The 20,504-nt window shown below is 45.4% G+C and overlaps 1 protein-coding gene across 50 annotated transcripts in view; it reads right to left on the reverse strand.

Moving 5' to 3' along the window:
* TCF7L2 (transcription factor 7 like 2) overlaps positions 1 to 20,504 on the reverse strand; it is a 189,516-nt gene that overhangs the window by 65,097 nt on the left and 103,915 nt on the right. For 15 of the 50 annotated variants that reach the window (XM_037011263.2, XM_037011256.2, XM_073240400.1 and 12 more), the window contains one exon: positions 6,805 to 6,948. The exons of the other annotated variants lie outside the window; for them this stretch is intronic. In XM_037011263.2, coding sequence (XP_036867158.1) covers positions 6,805 to 6,948 — 144 coding nt within the window. The remainder of the gene's footprint in view (positions 1 to 6,804; positions 6,949 to 20,504) is intronic. 50 annotated transcript variants of the gene reach the window in all.

A 20,504-nucleotide genomic window follows, 5' to 3' on the forward strand; every position in this document is an offset into this window, starting at 1 on the left:
CAGAAGAAACCTGGTCCCCAGACCTATAACCAGGGACACGGAAGTATATGCAGTAAGCACGAATCTGAAGAACAGAAAGTTGCAGGAGACCCAAACTGACAAAACAATAGCGAGGAAAGCCCCCCCACTGGAGCCTGTGTTGAGAACATCTTGCCATCCCAAGCGGACAGGGCTAACGAGCAACAAGGGTCCCATTCTTTAGGAGTGAACATGCCGTACTTGACGAGAGCTAGGAGTCCATGCCCAGACACTACCGTCCCTACCTGCCTGATGCATAGGAAGGGACGGAAGGGTTCCCTTTCCCTTTCAGCACTGCATGTATCTCTGAAACCCATAAAAGATGCTGGAAGCAATTGTCTGCTCCCTCCCACCTGTACCCATCTTTCTCATGTGTTCTTGAAAAGAGGAAACCTGTCCAAGACACAGAACTGTGAACAACCCACAGACCAGATCGCCTTCCAGATGGGTACGTATTCCTTCTACTCTCTGGTGGAGGGGCTTCTCACTTCCCAGGGAAGAGTGGGCCCCTCACCTGTCACACTGGCTGCGGGCGAACCACCAGGCCTGCCAGAAACCCAGCAGGGAGAGCCAGGCTGAGTGGGTTGTGATTGAGAGTTTCCATGATCCCTGCGACCCCAAGCCTGCAGCTCACGTTCATCTCCTGCCAATTCTGTTTTCCTAAGCAGCAAGAGGCTACCACCAGGGCACAGGGCTGTGATGCAGGGGCTCAGGCGAAGCTTCGCAGACCAAGGGACTGGTGGGGCTGGGAAATAAGTGGCCGGGCAGCCGTGTGGCCTTTGGCCATCCCATTCCTTCCTGACTCCCCGCCTCTCACTTCTTCATTCTCTAGCATCTTTAGCTGCTTCCTTGTTCCCACCCTCCCTTGTCGGAAGGAACTGACTTTTCCAAAACAGAAACTTTCACTCTGGGCACAAATAGTCCTCTTATTTATTAGACCTTCCCTGATAAAAACTCCTCTTTTGCTGCACTGGTGGCTGAGCTGTGAGCACACTTTGGGGAACATGGCCCTGAAGATAGACGTGTGCATGCGGACAAACACAAAATACCCCAGGGGGTTGGTAACAAACAGTTAAAAACTCCATGGTTGCGCAAAGGCCACCTCCTTCCTCATTTTCAAATCCAGGATGGGGAAAGGACAACCAAAATTTGAACCTGGCTTCATAGGGGACATGGGACACTTTACCACCTTGCTCTCCAAACCTAATCAAAGAAAAATTTTCCCTACTCCATTTTTAATGCAAACAGGCTTGAAATGGACTTTGAAAGATAGGGTGGAGAAAACTGGGAATGAGTGGAGCAAAGGATGAAAGATGATGTGGCTCATAGTATCATCAACTAATGCAATAAATACCTTTCAAATAAGGTGCCCAGGACTGGCCTGATAAGGAAGGATTAAAACTGAGATCTTCTACTGTGCTTACCTGACAGTAATTGCCCTTAATAAAAACGAGTAAATTAAGTTCCAGAGTCTTAGCTGAAATATGATTCCTCTCTGTTCCCAAGCTCCAAGTACCTACCTCACTGACATCATTAAAGCCCCTGATAATAGGAAAGTATTCTGAAAAACAGAGATACCACAACAGAGAAAGACAGACAGACTGATGGGACAGATAACATCCAAACCAGTAGTGACAAGCATCATTCCCTCTGTTGAAGTGCTGGCCAAGTGTAAGGAATAAAAAGTCTTAAGGCTAATTTAAGCTCTCCCTTGACACAGTTTAGCCCATTCAAAACTGATCTGTCACCTCACAGAATTACAAAAGGGGAGGGCCCAAACAATAAACTGCAGGTGACAACATGTCACACATCAAAAGCCCAAGTCTTCTCTATTAATGACCTTTGTCACACAGGACATGGAGAAAACAGGTGACACATAAAGAACAGGGAGAAGGGAGGTAGTCACAAAGATAAGAGCCATGAGACAGCCTGTGGCGTCCTGGCGATGTCAGGTGGCCCAAGAGGCCTGGACAGGGTGGGAGGACACCCTCACCTTCCACATGGAGGAGCTCCTTAGCAGACCTCCAGGCACGCTCCCTGGGCTTCCTGCTGGCTAACAGCTTCATGTGGTAGGAGAAAAGTGTAAAAAGTTAAAAGAACAGTGCTCACAGTCCAAGGAGCAGCAATAGCAAACAAGATGGGACACAGGGCCCGGAACGAGCCTCTCCCTCTCTGGGCCTGTTTCCCTGCAGGCAAGCACTGCACAGGATGTGTGCAAGCTGTGTCAATCACAGAGGGGGCTCTACGTCAGTAGGTACGGGGGACTACAGCAGGTTCACGATGCGCTGGGAATGTGACTTCACTGGGGTATTAGAAATTTCAAGTTAGGCACCGCAGTGTCCATTTATACCACTGGCACGGGTAATTGGCAGAACAAATTCACACACTCATTTCGTCTAGAGGAATTCAACAAAGAAGCTCTGCAAATAAAGAATGAGAGAGAGGAAAAGTAACAAAATAATGTGGGTGGTCCCACTAGCCACCCCAACCTCAAGAACAAATTTGGGGAGGGGGTGAATTTGCTGGTCCACTTGCACAGAATGATCGAGGGCTATGTGTGCTAAGCCATGGGGACACACGTCACCAAGGCATTATGGACTGTCCGCTTTGCTTAGTTACTTCCAACTAGTACCCTCTCCCACACAAAATGCAAGCGTACTATCTATAGTGGAAGTCTGCAGTCTGTCTGCACTGGGTAATGACTGAGCATCCTGAGGGAGACCCACTTCTACAACAGGCAACCATTAGAAGTTCTGTAAGAGTATTTGTGGCACACATAGGAGGTGTTTCTATTACAAGAGATGTGAAATAGAAAACAGTTGCCTATGTGAAATGAGCTCACCTATGATTTTTAAAATACATCTTTTGAAAGACTGGAAGGAAGTATGTCGAAACAGTTAACTTTGCCTTTGAGAGATATAGTTACTGGTTTCTCATCCTGCTTCTCTCTGTGATCAGAAGCAGGAGAACCAATTTGACATTTTACCTTTCCAGAATGCTTGCTAATCCGAAGTTACAATGGCAGAGATTTATAAAGCAAATACTTCTCTTCTAATGCACTTTGTTGGGTAAATCCAGATTTTCCATACATGACACATATTGAAAAACAAGAGTACCAAGGAAATGAAGCAATTGCTCTATTTGCTTCAATGACTAACAAGCAAAAATAAAACTTCGGTTGTGATGCCATGCTTTTTAGAAATCAAGACAAGCCACAGATTTATAGGATGTGGTCTAATAAACCTAAGAAAAGTTTCATTTCCTCTTACCAAAATGGTTAACTCCCTGTCTATGAGACTGGCTTTGCAAAGTTAGCAGAAGTCTCTTTTCTCCTTAAATGTGTAAGCTGAGAGGTTAATAAGCCACTACCAATAATAGTACGCCTCCTGAATACACACACGCACACACGTACACATGCACACACACGTACACACGCACACACACACACACACTTACATATCCCTAAAAATGCAATAAAAATAGGTAAAAAGGTCAGTCAACTGAAACAACAGAAGGGACAAGGCACAGCACCTTGTGAATGCCCAGCCACTGGTCAGGAAAAGTATGCCCTGAAGAGGAAGGAAGCGAAGAATAAGGGAAGGATTCAGACAAAGAACTTACTACGAGTTTATTTGCAAGCATTTCCGTGAAAATGGTATTGACTAAGCAATTACAGGAAAAAACACTTTCTTTCTTATCTGAATGCATTTATGCCACAGGTCACACCCTAACATTGTCACTATTAAACATGTTAATAGCCCCCAATATAATGACTTTGTGTGGCTAGCTTTAAAATGTACCTGAATAGCTAACTAGAAAGAAGTGACTCATGTCTACCTAAGTGGGTATCGACTTTCTTAGTCATATTTACTCAACAGGTCTACCAACCTTCATTCCCTTGAGAAGACAGCTGAAGAAATAGAAATAGAATCAAGCTGCATCTCAAGGATGACAGAAGGGTCAATGAAGGTTAAATATGGATGGGGTAGAAACTATCTTGAATGTGCTACTAGTAAGGCAAAAACTGGACTGAGGATGTCCTGAATCAAAAGTTTCCTCCCAGCTTCTGAGGAGACCAGATGTTGAACAGGATCCAAGACATTCTCCTTTAGCAAGTCAAAGACGGTTGGTGTGGAAGGTCTGAGCCAAGGGCCACTACCAGTCTTCCATTAACAGCAGCTTAATGCTCTGTGGCTTTGCTGTGTGCTCTTAAGCAAGTTGCTTAACCTTCCTGTGGCTCATGTGCAAAATGGGAATAATCACAGCACTTGGCTCTCAGGGTTGCTGTCAGGTTTTTAAGAGTAATTATAACCAAATCGCTTACAAAAAAGCCTGGACCATATAAAGGAAGCACTGTGTTGAAAGTCACTCTGATCAATATTTCAAAGGGTTTTCCTAGGTGTCCACTGAAGCAGGATGAGCAGGTACTCCACCACCAACCCCATTTTACAGATACAGGGATTGCAACACAGAGGAGTGAGACAGCTTGCCAACAGAGGCGAGAGAATGCTGGACTCAGACCTAGTTCGGACTTCAATCGCATGCAGGTTCCACGACCTACTCAGAGCCACCACTAGCATGCCTGAGCTGTGGGTCAGGATTTCCATGAACCACCATAATTCCTGAAGTAGTAAGTACTATGAATGACACAATAAGTACCATGAGTAATTTCCACGAAAACCTGTATGGAAAGCATGTGTGCAACTGAGCTACTCCCACAGTGGCTGCCCCGCCACACACACACACCATCAACATAGGATTCCCTAAGAATCCTGTCAGGTGCTGGCACCAGACTGACCACACACAGCTCCTCAGTCAAGCGCCTGCTCTATATGCTTCAACTCGTGTGATGCTCACAACAGTCCATGCATGAATCCACTTTGTGGACAGGGAAACTGAGGCACGGGGCAGTTGAGTAACTTGTCCAAGTTTACACAACTTGTGAATGATGTTTTTATGTCTGGTGTATACACAATTTAGGGGTTTAGACCCCGTCCCGGAATCGGGGTGTATCAGTGCTTCCCCAAAGATGTTTCCCTATCCTGAGGGCAAAGCCGAGAAATGAGTAAAGTCACTGGCGCCAGGGATCTAATCAGCGCCTGCAGATCTCAAATTATAAGGAAGAAACCAGATCTTTCTGTTTCATTTTCCTTGTACTCAAAGTGGGTGCCCAGTTCTCCTTTATCTACTTTATAACTCTGACCAGAGATTAATGAGTTAGCTTTTGCCAGGCCCTGGTGGAGGAATAGCTGTGTTCAGTACGGCCTTATCATCCACAGTGAGAATGAACAGCTCTACTTAATAAAAGCCGAACCAGGGTGGGGCTGCTGAGAAAAAGCTTCCATCGGTCCACGGCTGCCGCGCAGAGAGGGGCCTGTCAAACCCAGGCCAGCTACAGGACCGGGGCTTTACACACACACAGGCCCCAGGCAAGCCGAGCACAGGCACCATCAGAGGAGAGGGGGATGGTGGGGGTCCAAAGACTCCCCAAAACGTCCTCAGCTTTATTCCCATCTGGCCAAAGGGCAATGGTCAGACAGGAAGATTTCCATGAGACACCAATACATGAAGTCACTAACCAGAATTAAGACACATTATTGTATATGAAAGCATGCTTCCTGTTATATCAAGTGAAAAGAAAGTACAAAACTAGAGGGTACAATTCCAATCGTGTGCAACATTTTTAAAGCTTAGACACATGAATGACAAGAAAGAAATGCATCTGGATATGAAGAGACTGCTTAAATAATACGGCATTGGCATTTTCTTCTCTATGTTTTTCTACATGTCTCTAGTTCTCTTAAAGGGCTATTTACTACCTCTTAAATTACAGCAAGTTTATTAAGATGATTTAATCCATCTTTCTTTCTCCGAAGGCAAGAGACATGTACATGTGTCACCTATGACTCCAGGACCCTGTTCTTTGTCCCTGTGGCCCTAACACGTGGCATGGCAGCCAGCACAAAGTAGATATACAACAAATGCTTTAAAAGACAGAGGCTTTACTAACTGGCTCTTAAATATACACTTGTCCTTATAAAAAGAAAAGCTAGCATTAATACTACATCATTGGCTGTTTAAGTCCTTTTCCATTTCTTCTGTGCATTGACGTTTGCTTCTCTGAATATGAAATTATGTTCTAGATGTTCTGTATTCTTTGTGACTACTCATTTGAGAACTGGTGCTCCCAAGCATGGAGCCGGGTAGGGTACTGACACCAAACTGAATTATTTAAAGGAAGTTAATGATGCTTCCTGTCCTTGGACAGCAGCATCTACCAGAAAAGCTACTCCCACCGCGTCAGGAAGGTATCACGGCAGAGGAGGGGGCATTTCTTCACGCCCTGAATCCTACAAGAAGATCTGTAAGTTCTAAGTAACTGGTAACAAAGGCAACGTTGAGGTGGTAACTTCTTATGCACTGGGAGCTGTGAAAAATCCCAGGAAATCGGTTTCCAGGGGTCAAGTCTATGGGATAACGTGTTGTTCATCATTTTCATGGAAGCTATGCGTGACATGAGACCGTGCGGCCCTTACTGGGCAACCGGCACCTTAGGTTCACAGGAGCACCACCCTCCACCCTTTCCTCATGAACTGGCATTTTTATGGCTATGATAAACCTATTAGTGGTCAGTACACCCAGACATCATGGCACCCGATGTGACAGTGGCCCAACGGGGATATCGGGACCGTGGTGGCCGGCCCTGCCCTGCTCGGTAAACTTTGGATGGGTGGTATCATTTCAGAGCTAGCTCATCTCATACCGTCGTTCTGCTCCGAGACCTACCTCCAGACACCAGGGCTCCCCAACCTTTTGTAAGGAGTGGCTCCTTTTCATGTCCCTGAAGACTTGAGTGCTGACAGTGAAGTCTGAGGGGGGGTAGAGGTGCTGACAGTCATGTCCCTGAGTGCAGCAAGGGAGGGGGCACTGCTGCCGGGAAGAAAGGGGAACAGAGTGAGGCTCGGGAGGAGGGGACGCGGTTCCGTGCACGGCCCCAGCCTGACGGTCTGCCCTGTCCCGCACTCCTTACCAGCTCCAGGAGAGGAGGGTTACAGGTCCCAGCACAAACCCAGAGCTCTCATCCCTGTGGTCCAGCCTGGGACCCCTCCAACGACCCGGGAAACACAACCTCCTCTCTGCATCCCTGCCCACTCTCCCCAACTTGGCCATCATTCCCACAGACGCCGCCACTCCTTCCTCTGAGCCTCCAGGGAGCTGGGCCTAATGTCTTCTGTCTGTCTCTGTCTCTCTCTGTCTCTCTCTCTACTTACCTTACTGAATCTTCTATTAGTTTAAACCATGTGTTATTGCTGATATTTCTACCCTACAAAAATGCAGTGATATATGGTTCCACCCAACACTAGAGCTATTTGAGGATCTGTCTTAACACCATTCCCTCTGCCAGAGGACAATCTTTTTGAGAGACACAACTACACTTACACCTCTGGACCCCTTGAGAGGTCTGGCAGTACGTGTCATGCACGCTGGCGCCCTATCCTGAGAGCTGCTTCAGCTCCTTGGCTGCCTGCCTGTTTGAGGCTCTAGACAGGAATGTGCATGCTATTGCTCCCACTGCCCTGGGAGGCAGGTATTGTTGTGCCCATTTCACAGAGGAGGAAACTGACTCAGAGACGTCAAGGAGCATGCCCAAGGTCACACAGCTAGTAAATGGCAGAGGGGGGAATAAGGACCAGTTCTCAGCCACCTCCAGGTGCTGCTGTGTAGCCTCACCTGCTTGTCAGACGTTGGCTTCTGCTGTAGGAATGGGGCAGAGAATTCAGGGGTGTAAAGAGCAACATGGGGTCCAAGAAGGGCTATTTCACCACAAAGACATATCATTCTAATTGTCTTTAAAAAAAGCAAATGTTTATTCCTTTTATGTTCATCATAATGGATGTATACCTTCTCCATTCTAGTGTTTAAAGGTTTTTATATGAAGGCAAACCCCATGAACACATATTTCACCCTTCTTCATGCTGAGTAACAGAGTTCAGGATTGAGAATATGAGAATACGAGTGAGTGTGATATCCAGTATATTACATTCTGATATTCACTAAATAGCAGAATGAGCAACTGGGTACTGATGACTCTGGGAGACAGTAAATAGATGGAAACACAGGACAAATATATAAAACAGCAGCCACACTGCTAGAATAACAGAGGACCACATTACTTGATCGTCACATAAGGGGTGGATCGAAACCATCCAAAGGCCATGGGAACTCACCAGAGGGCAAGACACCACAACTTCTACAAACCTGGGCTGCTCCAGGGCCCTCCCTGGCTGCAGCTGTCCCGTGTCTGGACTTGGAAAGCTACCGGGGCTGGAAGCCCCAGGATCTGCCCCCGCAAGAGGGCAACCCAAGCTCCAGAGAAAACACTAGTTGCCCATCCCTGGAGGTCTCTGGTCTCCATCTGGGAAGCACAGCCTCCGACTCTGCATTTCTGCACAGGGCATGTTTGCAAACGGGAACGTGAGTCACTAGACAAACATGAGTCCATTTTCTAGATCAGCCCCGCTTTACAACTAAGGTAATCCTATTCTGCCTTGTCACAGCACTGACTCATTTTACTGCCTCCCACCAAAGGGGACATGGTTTAACCCTACAACTGTTCTTGGAAGGAACCCAGCAATACATGGGGGGTTAATTCCTTGCCTGCTCGCTTTGTTTTCTTCACAATGCTAAGAATACAGAGGCAAGGGAGCTGGGCAAAGAAAGGTGTCTAAGGTTATCACAGACCTCATCATCTTCACTATCTTCCCATGGCCTTTCCTCCAGGCCTATACTCCCCCTAGAGGCTTGCGGCTTATGAGAAAATGTAACACACACACACACCCCTCTGTATAAGATCTAGACACTCATCCATTCCTGGGAACCTCAGAGTCAAATTTGCAAGTCATTTCTACCAATACTGTAGGAGCTACCACATTTGAATTTACAAGATTAACCTTATCCCCATCTTACCGTGTGGGCCTACTCTACTTATCTTTTTATTCCAATGTCCTTAATTATTCATTTCCAATCTTTTTGCGTAACATGAAGTCTTGTAAGCCATTTCAAGTTTTGGGAGATATAAGATGTCATATAAACAAATTCAAATTATATACAAATACAAAATTTTTTTTGTACCACGAAAAAACTAGTGAGTCTCCCCTAATGACTAACAAAACTCTATAAGGGATCCTAAAGTTGAGGAAGCAAATGCCACCTGAATTTTCCGGTGAAAATTCAGCAATCATTCATGCATTTTCTGGTAACAGTACCCTGGATTATTTAGAAGGCATCCCTCCCCCACAAACCCTGTAGTTTAGGTGGAGTGGGTCAGGTCCAGGCAATGGCAAGTTTACTTGGTCCAAATATACTCAGCACATTACATCCCCCGACCACAACTAGTAGCTCAGAACTGTGGGGAAAGAGAAGATCTCTCTGGACTTGAATCTACCTCTAGAAAATGAAGTCAACCTGGAGGAAAGGACAGCCAAAAGCTGAAGGGAAATGGTGTCCAGGTGCATGGGCCCCTGGATCCAGCCATGCCTGATGCATACTACCTACGGACCTTTCAGTTACACATTCATTTTGCTCAGGCCAACTTGAGCTGGGTTTGAGGAAAGAGACAGGAATCCTGACTCGAACAATCTAGTCACCTGAGTCAGACTGGCCTCAATGTTTGTCCACCCACAAATCAAGCAGTAATATGGGAAAAACTGGAGACACTCCAGGAAAACTAAATGAAGGCCTCGTGAGTTTCATGCTCCTGGCATGACGAAGGGTCTGTTAAAAGGCAGTATATTGGAGTAGGCATCTGGTACTTTTTAAAGTAAGAATATGTGGCGTGTGGCCAGTCTCTGGGATGGGGGAGAGGGACCTTGAGCAAGCACACCTGCTGGAATTGCCAGTTGGCTCTCTTGCTCCTCTACTGCCCCTGAAGCCATTGGTTACGCTGACCTACATGAAGACGTGGTCCCCAGGAAGTTGGGGCCACCAGTACCTAACATTGCTAAATCTGCCACCAAGCTTTCTCCAGAAGCACTGCCTGTTTGTGACAGAGGACTTCAAGGGGTGCATTTCTCCTGGGAAGGTGAAGTTATGAGGCTGTGGCATATCAAAAGAGAAGGCAGGCAGAGGGGGTGGTGGGTTTCATTTTTCCTGGTGCCTCTGCACCTGATGACATGATATGTTGACCAACTCTGGAGATGGCCACATAGATCAAGAATTAAGATGTGCCGCTGGAAAAATTGTGGCAATATTTGTGTGATTCTACTATTTTGTATCTTGATAAGCTTACAGCCCCCTTCAACAGGTGGCTGAGAAATATTCGAATGTTAATGCAAGAGAATGGAACCCAGTGAGCTGGAAAGTACAAACTGCTCTGCCAGAAAAAGTAAACAAAAAAGAAAAGAGTATAGAAGAAGGAAAGCATTTAAAAAACAAAAACCCTAAAAACTCAAAAGCCTCCAGAGATAAAAATTTTGCATGAAATAATGTTGGCCTACAGCTGTCGGCTGTTTAGAGACTCCTGGCCCACTTCTAAGGCAGGGGGGAAAAAAAGACAAAAAGTTTTAAATTTCATCTGAGTGAAGTTTGGTGTGATGGTTAATTCTGTGTCAACCTGAGTGGGCCCTGGAGTGCCCAAATACCTAGGCAAGCGTTACTCAGAATGTTTCTGTGGTTTTGGATGAGTCGAACATAAAAATTGACAGACTGAAAAAATGATGCCCTCCCCAATGTGGGTGAGCCTCATCCGATCACTTGAAAGTCTGAACAAAACAAAAGGCTGATCCTCCCACAAATAAGGGGCCAAGTCCTCCTGCCTTGCCGGCCTGCCGGCCTGCCTTTGAGCTCGAACACCCACTTTCTTCCTGCCTTCTGACTTGAGCTGAAATGTCACCTCTCCCTGGGCATCAAGTCTGCCAGCCTCTGGACCAGAGCTCCACCATCAGCCCTCTTGGTTCCCAGGCTCTCAGACTCAGACTGAAACTACATCAGAAGCTTTTCTGGGTCTCCAGCTGGCTGACTGCGGATTCTGGGACTCAGCCTTCATCATCACATGAGCCCCTTCTTATAATACATTTTATATATATATTTATTCACACCGTTTGTATCTTAGTGGTCTCTGGGTTGTGTATTTTTTTTTATGTTTTCTCTCTAAGCAAGAGGGAAAGGATTATTTGTGGGTCTCTAAAAGAAATCATACTTGCTAAAAGCAAAGGGTCTTAGAAATCACGTAATCAAACACTTCACGATTTTCTTTTTTAACTCTCTCAGTCCAGACATAAGAAGACTTACCAAGACTCTAGAGCTAGACAAAAAGGAAACCAAAACCCAGATTTTAAAAACTATGAGTTCAGGGTTCTGGGCATATCATGGAAGATTTTTATTTTGAAATTGTGGCATCTTAGGAGGAATAAGACATCCATTTTAGACAAGGACACCGACTACAGTTATCCCACGAAAGAAGCAAACTAGTAAAATGACAGACTTTTTAACAATTGGTGAGAGGGTAAAATCCCCATATCCCTTTATCATCTACTCACACATACACACGTGTGTGCAAACCAAGATATTGAAAAACAAATAAACAACAGCAAGCATCCATCCAAGTAACCAACCAATGCCTACATACACATATATAACCTGGGGAAGAGGTCGGGTCTCTTCTACAGGTCATGCTGATCTAGGACGTCCCATCAGTATTTCTCACCTCTGAAGGTAAGGTCACTGTGGTGGAGACCACATTTGAAATATGCTGGCAAACAACCAGATGCAAAGAAACTGTAATCAGGACTTCATACAAGCTACCATTTTTGTCATTGAAGGCAAGCCCAGTTCAGTTCTTCTCAAACCAAGACACCAACACTTCGGTAGGTAACATCTTTCTTCACAATTACTTTCCAAAAATGTGAGCCTGTGTGAGTCACAAGGTGTGAGAGTCTGTGCACGGTTGACGTGTGCACACACGCACACACCTGCACGCAGGCAGAAGTAGGCGGGCATCAGTAGATATGGAAGGAATGGCAAGTGCCCAGCTCACACACTCTGCTCTCACCTGAGTCCATATCCCCGAGCCACCCTGCTCAGAGCTGGCACGAGATGAAATGCAATCACCACCGCTACACTCAAGGGATGTAGAAATAAGTCTGCCTTGGCCCTCACCGAGCTTACATCTTGGAAAGAGACCAGGCCCCAAATAAAAGGCAAAACAGAATGAAAACAAAAGGAGCCCATGTTAAGTCCATCCTTATACCTGCCTTTACAGAACACAGTTCACCTCTTCTCACACTCAGTCCAGGGACAGACATGGGACTTCAGTGTTACTGGCACTTCCACTAATTAGCTGGGTGTCCTCTATTTATGGGGCTCGTGCAGTCATGTCACATGAAGGTGCCAGCTGCTAGGTGACTTCTAAAAGGTCCTGCTCAACTCCAACATGACCCAATTCTGTAGGCCTAGCAGAACAGAGGGAGAGTATTCAGTAGGTCCTCCAACCACTCTACACACAAACCCCTGTGCCTCAATTTCTAGGCATGGCCATTCTGTACTAAGAAGGAATATTGACTGAAAGAAGTTATGTTCAAGGAGAAAAGGTCACACACACACAGTAAAGCTTTCTTTTAACAGAAAAAAAGTGCTGTGTAGCCAAGGAAAAAATATTTTAGGGATAAGGTATCATGAATGGGAATTTGTAGCATCATTTCAAAAGGCATTAATTGGTTAAAAGAAAATATTAATAAGCCAACTTGTTTTGTTTTCTGGGGGAAAAATACTTCTCAGTATTTAATATTGAGATGTCAATATTAAATATTAAGAAGTTAGAAGTAAAACATACTTTTTTCACTATAGTATCAAACAATGAAAGGCAAGTAGGTAAAATAATAGTTTTAAAGAGTTTAGATCAAGTTAGTAAAAATGGTTACTTGGGTAATTCTGAATAAAGGAGATGCTTTTACTACTTAGCTGACACAAACACTCAATAAGATGTTCATGAGAAGGTCAAGGCTTCACTGGGATGAAGGGTAATAAAGCGAAGAGGCTAACCTTAGTATTAGGAAATTAGCCAAGACATGCAAACAATGAATGAAGTTCTAACAGACATCCCTGGAATGATGAATGAAGTCCTTTCCAAGGCCAGCCTAATTCCTTGGACACCCACACAGTAATGTCACCAGGGTATCATCTCTCCCATCAGCTTCCTGGGACAGCAGTGAAGTTCCATGGTGACCTCAGCAGGCAGAAAGTGAAGCTTCTCCCTGCAACCTCCATATCCATTATTTGCATATGGAAGTGAGAGCCCCTGCCCTTAACGGTGTAATCCCTCCAACAAGCAAAATGTCAGCAAGCTCATGAAAAGCCAGGCTCATCAATTACTTAGAACAAATAAGAGCTGATTCCCATGTTGTGTACCTTACCCAGCAGTGACTGCTACGGGAGACTTGGAGGCAGAACCTCAGGTCCGAGAAGCACAGGCTGCAGAAAACTTTGTGAAGCCAGCTAGCGGAGTAAGTGTAATACTGTGTTTTTAACAAGTCTTGCTAAAGGGAAGCTCTTTCTCCTAAACAAGCCTCTGGGAAGAAGCATGGGTCCACATTATGCCCCTGGGGACCATGAGCATCACTGAGCAGAATCAAGAGTCCAAGAAGCACAGAGAGAGTGACTGGGGCCTGCTATGTCTCCCAGGCAATCTTCTCTTTAAAACCAGCCTCTCCTACACCAAAGACAAGGCCTGAGAGGCTAAAAAGACAACACAGGGGCTGGGTGTGTCTGGGGATCTAGTCACCACTCAGGAAAGTTGGAGTGCTTTGCTCTGAAAAAGCAAGCAGTGCTGATAAACAGCACCCTCCTCCCTTACCAACCAGACCAAATATTTTAAGATGCAAATAACAGGTTTCTAGAACAACCCTGGAATCTCTCCTGGAAATGTTTTCACAATTCACATCTTGTTAGCCATAGAAGCCCCAATTACACATCTTTTCTCATTTCTGCAAACCAATTATTAGCATTAGATAATAACAGACTATTTTTCTGCTAATATGTTTCCTGACAACATCAAACTCCAGAGCGTCTTCGTGGTACAATAACTAATAACTGTGCAAACGAGAGCTCATTTATGAAGAAACGTTATTCAAACCTTTTCACTGTTCATGAAAACAAACCATTTTGGTTAAAATGCACTATACTAACTTCATAAAAACTCACTCCCTTGAAAGTTTGAATAAACTTTCTCCTCCAAACATTAGGAAAGGAGAAAATCACATTGGAAGGACATAAGGATATAAATATTCAAAACTAATGAATTCCCACAAGCAGGACCAATCGCAATAGCCTTCCACTAGGAATAGGCAGGTACACAAGAATTCACAGAAGCCACACCAGCTCCATCACTAACATCCCTGGCTCCAAAATGACACTTGGACCCAATTCGTCATCCCCAGAAAGAATCACACTATTGAGCAGCCACCACTGTTGTCACTGGTCACGCACCTGAGGCAGCCATAATGGGTCCCACCTGGGCCCCGGTGATGTGGCAGAAGGCAGCGAGTGCTACCTTACACAGGCCAGACCCAGCCTGGGTAATTAATGCTCTCAGCACTGCAGCACTTGGGGTTTCTCAGCTAGAAAGGGGAAGTTGGGAGTCATGGAATAAGGGAGAAGGGGTCTGGGATAAAGTGTCCCCTATGCCACCCAAGTCTCTATCTCCTTCTACCCCCAAAATCTCTCTCTGTTAGTAAAAAACAGATGAAAGATAACCTTGAGAGAGAAAATAATCCTAAACTGTGTCTATACGGAAGGCAACAGAGACAGCACACACGTGAACTGGGAGAGTCAGCCCATCCTGCTCCCCCCAGCACTGAACAGAGAGGTGCAGAGCCCAGCGTAGTAACGCACACATTCTCATTCCGACAGCTCGAAGAGGACATAGTTTTCAGGGTTCTCTTCCAGACTGGTAAGGGTTCCCTGCTTCCTAATGTGCAAATCATCTTTCTATGTCTAACATGTGCAGCCAACAAGAAAGAAAAGAAAGAACAACATCAGGTTTTCCTTGAAGTTTCTACTCGAAGTACTTAAAGGACATTAACGCCAAAAAACAGTCCTGGAGGGTAATGGTCAGAACTGATTTCAGCGCAGCTGACCCACGCTGGGTCTACCCAGAGCAGAGAAACAGCTTGCCTTCAGCCAGGTCAGCCACAGCGCATAAAGCAATCAGCGTAGCAGATCTGGCCAAAGTGAATTTTCCTATCTCCAGAATGTAAACATACCTGGGCCACTTAATATTTCAACAGATAAAACCAACAAGGAAAACAGTAACACATAAGCAAACCGAATGCAAAACAAAAAGACTCTTCAGGCTGAAATAACTTCATCCGATGACAATCTTTTGGATGCCATTTGAGTGATTACCACCTGAGGAAAAAATGAAGACAAAGGAGAAGCGGACATGTCGGAGTCAGTGGAAGTAACGCCTTAATCCTTAGCCATCCGACAGAAAAAGTTACTGGCAATAGTTACTACTTCTATAGTTGAAAAGCTTTCAGTGCTTCAGGGAGACCCTGAACTCTGAAGTCATCTTTACCCAAGGCCTGGTTTCCAGGTAGAGTCTGTTGAGCTATTTGTTCAAATACATAAACCACTCATGGACTTGCAAATCTGTGTCCCGTACTGCTTACTGTAAGAGCACTTAACCACCAATAAAAGGGAAGGGGTGCTTTTGAGAATTAAAACAAATAGAGTAATAATTAAAAAATTTTTAAGTTTGCCATCACCTGATGAAGAGATCAGTAAAATGTGACCTAGCTGCACAATGGAATGTTTGGCTATAAAAAAGTAATGAAATACTGACAGAGGCCACAACATGGATGAATCTTGAACACATGCCAAGTGAAAGAAGCCAGTCACAAAGACCACATACTGCATGATTCTATATATACAAAAATGCCCAGAATAGGCAAATCCATAGGGTCAGAGAGCCGATGGGGGATAAGCTGAGAGAGCGGGGGATATAGTCAATGGGTATGGAGTTTCTTTTGGGGGTAAGTAAAATGTTCTAAAATTGATTGTGGTGATGGTTCCAAAACTCTAAATATACTCAAAACCACTAAATGGAACACTTTTAATGGGTGAGCCATATCAGGTGTGAATAAACTTATTTTTTTTTAATTCTGAAGTCAATTGGCATAATTGCTATTATCTCTAACTGCCTTCTCTCTGAATTCTGAGCACATTGTCTTAGAAACAAATACACAACACTGGGAAACAGGCAGGATAATAATTATTTTTCCCATTTTACAGCAAGCAAAGGTTCAGAGAACTTCTGTTTTCCTTCCTCTAGTTGGCTGGGTTTCTGCAGGGCACAGGAAGGAGTGTCAATTATGGGGGAAGGGTGGGGTCACAGGCCATCATCCCCCAAATCAGGGAGGGCTTGACGACTGGCTCTTGCCAGATGTCTAGAAATTTACATCTAGACATCTGGTTGGGTCATACAAGACATGCTACTAAACAAAGGACATTGAAAAATGGCACTTGAATTACTGGAATGCAATTTTTAATAGCATGAAATTCAGGTTAAACAATTTAGCTAAAAAAGCAGGGGAGGGGGAAGAATCATCTCCTGAGTTGCTATCTGGTGGGGTGAAAATACACCCAATTAGACGTGGCCATATAATTTTCACATCAAACATCTTGTGCTCCCAAAGGCAACTAATGGCACGGCTTGCTGTGGATTTTCCCAAGTTTTCAAGAGTAGTGACAGCCTCCTTCAACAAAGCCATTTAACATAACAGAAGGTTAAAGTGGGAACCACAAACACTTGCTTTTCTTAATTTACACCTTTCATTTACTTCCCCAGAAATGTCATGCAAGAGCAATGAAATTTATGATGTACTGTCAATAGATGGTTCCTTTTAAGAACAGGGTTTAGAAAGCAAAATGTGAAGTCTGTAAGGCAATCTGGAGCTGTACCTTTAAAAAAAACAAAACTTGCAGTATTCTAGGAAAAGCAAGATGAGTTGCTTTGGGTCTCAAAAAAAAAGGAGACAAGACTGGGAAGTGAGTGGAAAATAGGATTTTGAGAAATGCGAAGTTAATGATTTCACATCATCTCTTGCACTTACCAGACAGGGTCTAAGCCCACTGCTGGACCACAGCAAGCAAAACCCAACTGACAGGGACTATTCTCTGCATCACAGACCTTCCTAAAGCAGGAGAAGCTGCTAGCTTTTATATCTTCACGTTTGTGCAGTTTTAATTTTATTTTTTGGAAGAATACTCTATTAAATCACTAAGATTTTTTTAAGGACATAAAGTAATTGAGGGGAAAAGACAAAATGTACATTTGTAAATCAGAATGCCTTCATTTTACAATATTGTTTCCTATACCTTAGTCAGTTCTTTATTGAGCTATCCACCCCCTCCATTATTCCTGAAACTAAACACTTATGTTAAGGCAGCATTTCTTAACCTACTGACATGTTAGCCATTCCTTGTGGTGGGGGCTCCCCTACAGCATGCCCGGCCTCTACCCACAAGATGACAGCAGCATCCCTTGCCCCCAGCTGGATGACCAACAGTGCTTCCAAGATGTCATCAACAGTCTTCCACAGAGCAAATCACTCCAGTTGAGAGCCGGTGAGTAAGGTAAGTGGCCTGCAAAGTGTTCCCCTGACATGGGTTGATGCAGGGACCCTGGCCTGAAAAAGCCGTCAGATGGCTGCGGCAGCTCACAGGAACAGTAAAACCTTCCAACCCTAGTCCAAATCTTCCAGCAGTGAGCAAGAAACCCAGAGACATATGGGAATGACATTGACATTCCCATGAGTCCATAGTGACAAGTGTGCAGCCTTCGGTGGTGCACCAAGGTCCCACAGAGCCCCACAACTCTTTTAATATTGTCCTTAATATTGTTATTTAGAAATGCATAAAGTGACATTGCTAGCAAGATTAGTGTGTGTCTGAGTACCAAATGATTTCACTCAATTGTGGAGTATTAACAACAAAGGAAAAATGAAGGAGCCAAATAGCAGCAGACTCACAGACTCCAAGAAGGGACGAGCAGTTACCAAAGAGAAAGGAAGGAGGGGGGGGGGGGGGGGGGGGGGGGGGGGGGCAGAGAAGGGGATCAAAGGACATTATGATTGGCACACATGGTGTGTGTGCAGGGGGCACAGGGAGGGCAGTATAGCACATTAGACAAGTAGTGACTCTGTAGCATCTACTATCCTGATGGACACTGACTGCAATGCAGTGTGGGGCGGGGAGACTTGATAATATGGGTGAATGTTGTAAAAACCTTCATGAGATTGTGTATCAATGATACCTGAATTTAAAAAGAGAAGAGGGATATTGGGATTAAATGAAGATTCAACACCCTCTGTTATTTATGAGTCAGTACAAATTTACTACAAATTTTAAAGTTAGAATCAATTCAAATAAATTGATTTATGAATTTAAAAAAAAAAACCTTAGTATGTGTCTGAAGATGGGGGCTGGGGGTCCCCAGTGTGTCTACATAATCACAGGGCCTTAGTAATCTACTGATCTATAATAGATAGCCCCGTCACTTAAGAAACTCAAACTACTCCTTCTTTTAACTGGGGGGAATGTATTGGTAGCCAGTTGGCAAAACAATGATATTTTTATCTCTGATCTTACTCATAAAGGCACCCAAAGTACAAAATAAAAAACAGAGCCTGAGCCCAACTCATAAATCCAGAATGTTCTGCATAAGGCATCCGAGTGTCAACAAGATCCAAGTTAATGTTTGTGCTCAAGAAAGAGAGGTGCTGGCATCAACACCCTCACTGACCTTTGGTGGATTAGTCAGCCCGTCCACCACCCATTACGCCACCACGCGGAAGCGCTCCTCTGCTGATCAGCCCCGGCCAGCTCACCAGCATGGCCATGAGAGGCAATAACAGCACCGAATGCAGGCGGTACCAACCCCAGACCCACCGTGAGACCCTGGGCCTCCTGTCCAGCGCAGAGAAATGCTACCACGCACATCACTCCTGGGGTGTGGTTTGTTTTCTGGATGCTGGGCCAGCAACTCCCACCAGGAGTCATCCAGGCCATGGGGATGGGCGGCAGTCTGGCTAGGTGACTCACGCCGAAGCCAGCCGCCGGTCGGGAAGGCTTGCAGGAATGAAAACGGGAGTAGGAAACAACTCCAAAGGGAAGAGTCAAGAACATCTTGTGACACATTTAACTCCAAAAACACTTCCATGGTCATCAAAACCCAGGCTTCCAGTGCTGACAGTCACCACAAGGATAACCCAATGGTTCTTACTCTACAGACCCCAAGCAGGAGGGGAGCCCGAAACCCCACCTGTGGGTATTCAAGTTCCAGGCTGGAAAGACACCTGTTTGAAAGCCAGAGAGACCCACCGTGGGGGATGGCGCGGGTCTGCCAGCCGAACATCTCACACGCCGGGCCACCTGGCTCTGCCCGTGGCAACAGAGCCAGTGGGCAGCATCCGGAAGGCCACATGCAGCTCTGCGGACACGAACAGTGTGGCTGCTCTAGCTCGGGGGCCAGGTTCATCACTTGGTACTTTAACACCTGCCTTTGTTAACAAATATTGAGAACCCTGGTCTCACATTTTTACCTAAGACACCACTAAGGTCCTCGACCCCATGCCAACCCCCACATTATTTCCCATGACGTACGCTGAGAAGCACACTGTTTCTTCTTTCTTTGCTTCCCAAAAGGCAAGCAAGAAACAACAGACGGCTAGAGATCAAGGCAAGGATCAAACTGAGCAGTCACCTAGTCACCAGCTCTGAACACAAGAACTCCTCATTTCCACTGCCAGCCTTCCAAGCATGAATAACATGTGCATCGGCGGTTCCCTTTTTATGTAAGTAGTTTATAAGCAAGTCAGTGATTTGAAGAGTACTTTCCCATTTATGAACAATTTGTCTGAATAGCCGTCCGCCTTGGGGAGCATTGCCAAAGACAGGTACACTCACCCCACTTTCTCCAGCACCCACATGGCCCCAGAAACCCACCTGACCCAGGGGAACCAACTCCTTTTGGGAGGGGTGTCAGTCTACTGCAGAGCTATGCCAATGTCACCTGCCTGACGGGTTTTGCACCATCCCCGTTGTTGGGGTCCCCAACGTGCCAGAGGCTGGCGAGGACAGACCTTTAGGGGACAGGCCCGCAAGCTCCGCGGCAGCCAGCTCACACACACCTGCCTGTGGTTTCAGGCCCAGCTTTGGTTTCAGTTCAGACACCAGCAAGGTTTGGTCTCATGCCCAGACCCAACACTGATAACATTCCTTACAGCTAACCCACCCAGAACAGAAAATATAAGAGTCCCCCCTCCAAAGTGTGGACTAGGGGAGAAAAGTAGGGCAGCCTGGGGGTGAGAAGATGAAAGAGAAAGGGCAAGAGTCCCTGAAACTCCTCTGGACTGGGTCTCATCCTGCATCTGGAAGTCTATTCCAGCATCAAAGACAGAGACTAGATCCTCTCGGCCCAGTTGGAGCCA

This window comes from Manis javanica, chromosome 7 (genome assembly GCF_040802235.1).
Source record: "Manis javanica isolate MJ-LG chromosome 7, MJ_LKY, whole genome shotgun sequence".
In the NCBI taxonomy this organism is placed as follows: Eukaryota; Metazoa; Chordata; class Mammalia; order Pholidota; family Manidae; genus Manis; species Manis javanica.